Raw genomic sequence first — 5,855 nt, forward strand, 5'->3', positions numbered from 1 at the left:
AAACAGGAGAATCCTAAATGCGGAGGCAGGCGAGGGGCACCGGGCTCGAGGGGCCGCGGGCCCTGCCCTGTGGTACGCGGTCTGCCTGGGTGTGCTGTGCTGTGCTGGCCTCCCTGCCTGTGCCCGCTGCTCTGCCCGCCCTTCCTGCAGCCCACCTGCCTTTGCATTCCACCCTCCTCCCTACTTCCCTTCCGGCCCAGCCTGTGCCCGTGGATGCACGGGCTTTCTGGGGGTGTGCTACGCGTGTCTGAGCCCCAAGTGTGCCCTGAAACAGAGTGAAGTGTTTTCCAGCACAGAGCCCCCCAGGGACCCCAGGCTGACTGCCTCAGGCCACCTGAGGAAACCCACCCCTGCTTGCGTCTGATTGCTGAGCCTCCAGACAGCCCCCACCCCTGGCCCAATTTCTGCCCTGACGGCCTTAGCCCGCCCTGTCTGCCGCTCAGGTCCAGACACAGGGACCGGGACAGACCAGAGGGGGATCCTACTTCCTGGACTGTCCTTCAAACACTCGGAGACATTCCTGAAAGTTCTCAGGCCACCAGTGTGAGGGGCCAGAGCCACTGTCACAGCTGCCAGGCAGGAAGCCATGTAGCCCCTGGAAAGGGCCAGGGCCATGCCTTGCTCCTGGTCACTGGATGTCTGACGTGATGTCCGCTACTCGTGTCCACGTTCTGCCCACTGCACACGTGTCCCAACAGAGGCCCCATGGGGGAGCACTCAGAACAAGCATAGTAAGGGGCCACTGTGTCCCATGCCCCAGCTACCCAGGTGGACAGGGCAGGCATCCAGGCCCTGCCTTAGTGGGGTCTAGTGGCCCCGTGTGGCAGCTCCCTGGGCCACACTTCCCTACACACGGGGCAGGAGTGTGGGCTGCAGAGAGCGGGCCAGCCCCCTTCTCCGGCACTGAATTCTTCTTCCTTTCCAGGGCCCCGATGGGCTGCCCGTGCCTGGCTGCTGGCATAAGGTACCGTGCAGGGAGGAGTCCCCAGGGCAGGCTGGGGGAGGAGGGGCCCTGGGACAAGAGGATAGAGGGGCATGCCTGTGCCTGAAGAAGTGCGCATGACGGGGCGGGGCGGGGGGAAGGGCTCACAGCTCCCTCCTCACCTTCAGTCTCCCTGCTTTTCCAGTGATCCCCAGCACCCGGCTCACAACCTGTACAGATTCGTGTGGACGTTTTTAATTTTTGTAAAAACAGAACAGTAATATATTGATCTTTCTTCACGGGATGCACCACGTGTGGCCTTTTAACATTTAAGAGTGTGCCCAGAACGATCTGCATGTGAGGCTGGCAGGAAAGTGGATGGGCAGACAGGGGGATTGTGTACTTGAGGGGCACCTGCAGGACTTGACCTTTCCAAGAAGGAGGGAGACGAAGGTGAAAGTGCCTGGCCCAGGAGAGGCTGCCAAGGGCTCGGGTGGGGCCTTCAGCCACTTGACTAGCAGAGACTCCGGCTGCCACACTGCCCTACGAGAGCCTGCCCCCTGAAACTCTGAGCCGCTGGCGCTCACCCCATCCAAAAAGGCCCAGGGCTTGGACAGCAAATGCAGCTGCTCCCGGCCTCTCTGGTCTCTGGCCTCTGGCCTCAGCCACAGCCACCTGCCTACCCTCTCAGGCCCCCTGGGCCCTGGGTTCACCAGGGCAGGACAAGACTCCTGCCTGGCACTTGCAGCTGGATGCTGGGAGCTGTGGGAAGCGCCCCGAGCAGGTCCAGCTGCCACCAAGCTCAGGAGGCCTCCGGAGGCCAGCCTGCATGAGAACACGTGTACCCCGGCCAGGAGCAGAGGCCAAGCGCTGTGATCGCCGCTACGTGGACCCAGCTGCAGGGAGCCCTGTGATTCCCAAATGTGGAAGACAGCAGGCCCCAGGCTAGAGTGGCTGCTGCTTCCTGTCTCCACACGCCCCGGAGCAGGGACTTGAGACTTTGCCAGCCTGAGGAGATGGACCTCCAGCTCAGAGTTTGGGTCTCACTAGCCCCAGGTCTCCCACCCAGGAGAACTCTGGTCAGCCTGCCAGAAATGGTCCTCCAGGTGAGCTGTGCGGACGGAGAGCCTCAGGGCTGGTTCCAGACAGCCAGAGCAGGGTGCCTGTGACCTGAGCCGCCAGTGCTCTGAGAAGAGGCTTCGCCACCTCTGACAAGGGTCCCAGCTGCCAGCCCTGGCCTAGCTACTTGCCTCCCTTCTCTGTGTAGATGGACATTGCTGTGTGTAATAAACCACAAATGTGTGTCAGGGTGTGCCTGTCCTTGCAGACTGCCCCTGGGGCACCTCTGGGTGAGGTTTCAGCCTGGCCATTGCTGAGTAGGGACAAAGGGACCCCCACCCCGGGTCCGACCCGCCCCAGAAACCAGAGGAAGTAGATCAGGGTCAGACTCAAGGCCTGGCCCTGCCAAGTGTTAGCTGAGCTCCCTATCCAGTCACTCACGCCATGAGCCTGTGTGCTCCTCTGATCCCCTAGTCAGTGACTGCCGCAGGACAAATCACCCCAAAACTTGTTGCCTGAAACAACCACCCTTTCTATCTCTCTCTCACAGTTCTGGGGGTACAGGGCTTAGCTGAGTAGTTGTCGCTCAAGCTCCCCCTCACCGAGCAGCTGATTCTGGCTGTCAGCTGGGACCCCATGTGGCCAGAACACTTCTCTGTGTGGTCTGGGCTTCTTCCCAGCATAGCTGCTGGGCTCCCAGGGCGAATGTCCCAGGTGGAAGCTGTGTCGCCTTTTATGGCCAAGACTCAGAAGTCATCAGGTTATCACTTTCTGCCAGGATCAGAGGTTTGCCCTAATTCAAAGGAAAAGTGGCAGCATTATATTTTAAGGAGAAACTGTGGGATAGTAGATCTTGTTGCAGTCATTTTAGAAAACTCAACCTGCCACCACATCTGTAAAATGGGACGGCGAGGCTTACACTCAGACTGTGGTTTAGTGAGAACCAACTGCATAGAGCACGAAAAGAACCTAGGACAGGTCAGGCACCCAGAGGCGCCCAGGGTTCTGACTTCCCTCTCTCCTCCCTACTCCAAGACCAAGCAAGGGCCACAGTCTTGCAGGGCATTTCTACATCTCTCATCCCAGCTGGTCCTCACAACCCTGAGAGACAGACCCAGCAAATGCACTCGTTTCACAGATGACAAAACCAAGCACAACCGGGGTGGCGTGGACAAAAAGGGACCTGCAGTGACAGTGTCTCAGGCCTTCTCCTTCCAAGGACTGAGGCCTCGGGAGGCCACAGTATGGGTAGAAGAGGCCCAGCCACACACTGGCTAAGGAAGAGGAAGGTGTCAAGTCCCTGTCTGTCTCCCTAAGTTGCTGACGATAAGTGGCAGGCCACACCACCCGGCCAGTTGTCTGGGTTACCAGGGAAGACAGTAGTGTGAAAAGGAAGAGAAACACAGTGGTGCCGTGACGACTAATGGAGATCACTAGGTGTCCCAGTGTCCTTTGGAGTTCCAGCATAACCTCACAGATCTACTGCACTCTACAGTTTGTAATTCGCTCCCCCCTCGACCCAGGTACCTTGCTGGATCCCTTCACCAGTCCTGTGAAGGACAAAGCCTATGTGGTTGGTGTTACTATTTCCACCTTACATATGGGGAAACTGAGGCTCTGAGGAGTGAGTCACCTGCCCAGGGATGCACAGCCAGGATGTGGTGGCAGGCTTGGGACTGGACCCAGGCTCTTCAATGTCCTCCAATTTGTCTTTCTGAAATTGCTTGGCAGGGCGTGGAGCCTGCTAGGCAGCGCCATGAGGCTGGTGATTGGCAGGCAGATCCTCATGGGGGTAGAGCCAGATGTTCCCCTGTCCCCAGACACTGGAGGGGGTCCCTTTCCTACTCCTCTGGGGAGGACAAGGCCATTCATAGCCCTTTGCTGCCTCCTTGTGGCCTCATCCTGGGTAGCCTCAGGTCTGCAAACGTTCAAACATCAAAATTTAGAGCCCGCAGTCCCCCCAAGAACAGGAGACTACAGAAGAGTGAATAACTTGCTCAAGGTCCCAGCTGAGACACGGCGAGCGCCCTGCCTCACAGCTGACCCTCAGGGACTGAGGGGCCTCCCGCCTCCCTGCCAGGAAGGGCAGCTCTGCCTCCAGCTGTGCCTGCTGGGAGAGAGGGAAGCACACGGACTGAGCCTGCTGTGTGCCATGGCAGCCAACCACAGGGATGACCGTCCCCTTTGCAGATCAATCTAAGGCCTGAGAGGAGGGGGCTTGCCCAGGTCTCCTTCCCCCTGAGCCCAGGATACTGCCTGGGACACTTTCGATACTTGCAACGATCACGGGACACTCTTGGCATTCCCGTGGGCAGGACCAGGGATATCACACATCTGAAATGCCTAGGACAGTCCAGCCCAAGGATGAACCATCTCGCCAAGAAGGCCATGCCGCCTGCATCAAAAAACACCATGCCCTGGGTTCAGATCTCGACTCAGCCATTTCCTCCCATTCCCTGCCCTGCTGGCCTCCAATGGCACCTCGAAGGCCAGGCATGAGACAATGGACAGAGCAGTGCTTAGCATCGGGCCAGAGACAGGAAGGAGGGGGCTTTTTGGAGCAGGAAGAAGGGGAGGCATCCTGTTGTCATCCTGTCCCTGTTACAGATACTCTTGGTCCAGGAAATGGCCCAGCCTGGTCTAGCCTCCAACTGTATTCCTTCCTGATCCTGGCCATCCCGGGAGTGGGTGAGATGTGGGCTGGGCATGGCTGCAGCCCTTTCACCCTCCACCCAAGGCAAGGAAAGCCCCTGAGCCAACTTGACTTCTCTGCACTGCCCTGGGCCACAAGACAGGCTTGTGTTTGGGCTCAAACAAGGCTAAAGACGGGCCTCAAACAGGACTCTCAGACCGTTCCCTGCCACTCGCCAAGCACACACAAGCACCAAACACGTTAAAGCTGGAACTGCAGGGCGCAGCCACCTATGGGTCTCTCCACCAAAGAGGAGCAGATCCACTGAGAAAGCCAGCAGCCTCGGTCCCACACTGTCCACACACAGGCAGTGGGTCTTGATTCTCAGAAAACGAGTGCAGGCTGCCAGCAACCTCTCTCGGTTAATTTGGCAGGAATTTTTTTTCAAGATTCACACCTAATGTTCAGTTCAGCTTTACAACTAAAAATAAGAAACTCCATTCGGTTTGGGATGAAAAAATTCTGCAGATGGATGGTTGCACAACATGAATGTACTTAAAGGCACTGAAATGTACACTTAAAATTGTAAATTTTGTTATACATGTTACAATAAAAAAATGAAACTCCGACCGTTCTCTATTACATGCCTTTGGCATTTTACGGTTGTATGGGGGAAGAGAGATGAAGAAGACAGCAAGGAGGGAGCGAAGCAGAGGGCTGAGAATCACAAAAAGGAGACAGAAGAAGGAGCAGCAAGCGCCTCCCCCTCCCAGTCCACCCAGGCCCCCCAGCTTCGGCCGCAAGTCCTGGTCCTTGCTCCAGGGCCCCGGCCCAGGAGGGGAGCTCTCTCTGCCATCCCGCGTCCCAGCCCCTGGGTGCCACTTCTCACTCACTGGGCTGGGGGGTCTGACAGATCCGAGTTGGAGTGCAGCCTCTGTGGCAGACTTGCTGTGTGTCTGGGAACAAAGCCCTTTCCCCTTCTGGGCCTGGGTTTCCTGGCCATATACTAGAAGGGTCAGGGGCCTCCAGATCTCTTCCTGCCTAAACACTGCATGATTCTCAGTGTAGACGTATCTCCTGTTCACCGGCCCGGACGCAGCAGGAGTCGTGCTGCCCCGAAGGTCGCCCCGTGGCCTCCTCCGCCAGCCCAGGAGGCGCCCTGCGCCCGCGTCGGCCCTTCCCGCGGTCCCTCCCCGGGGCCGGACCAGCTTCGCCTCCTCCGCCGACGCCCAGCCCCGGCCG

The 5,855-nt window shown here is 58.3% G+C and overlaps 1 protein-coding gene across 1 annotated transcript in view; it reads left to right on the forward strand.

Moving 5' to 3' along the window:
- Nucleotides 1-5,242, forward strand: part of COL23A1 (collagen type XXIII alpha 1 chain) — a 318,371-nt gene extending 313,129 nt beyond the window's left edge. The window contains exons 28-29 of the mRNA XM_023617064.2: nucleotides 926-964; nucleotides 1,128-5,242. Of these exons, the coding sequence (XP_023472832.2) occupies nucleotides 926-964; nucleotides 1,128-1,130 (42 nt within the window). The 3' untranslated portion in view covers nucleotides 1,131-5,242. The remainder of the gene's footprint in view (nucleotides 1-925; nucleotides 965-1,127) is intronic.
- The last annotated feature ends 613 nt before the right edge of the window (nucleotides 5,243-5,855 follow it).

The sequence above is a fragment of the Equus caballus genome, chromosome 14 (genome assembly GCF_041296265.1).
Source record: "Equus caballus isolate H_3958 breed thoroughbred chromosome 14, TB-T2T, whole genome shotgun sequence".
NCBI lineage: Eukaryota > Metazoa > Chordata > Mammalia > Perissodactyla > Equidae > Equus > Equus caballus.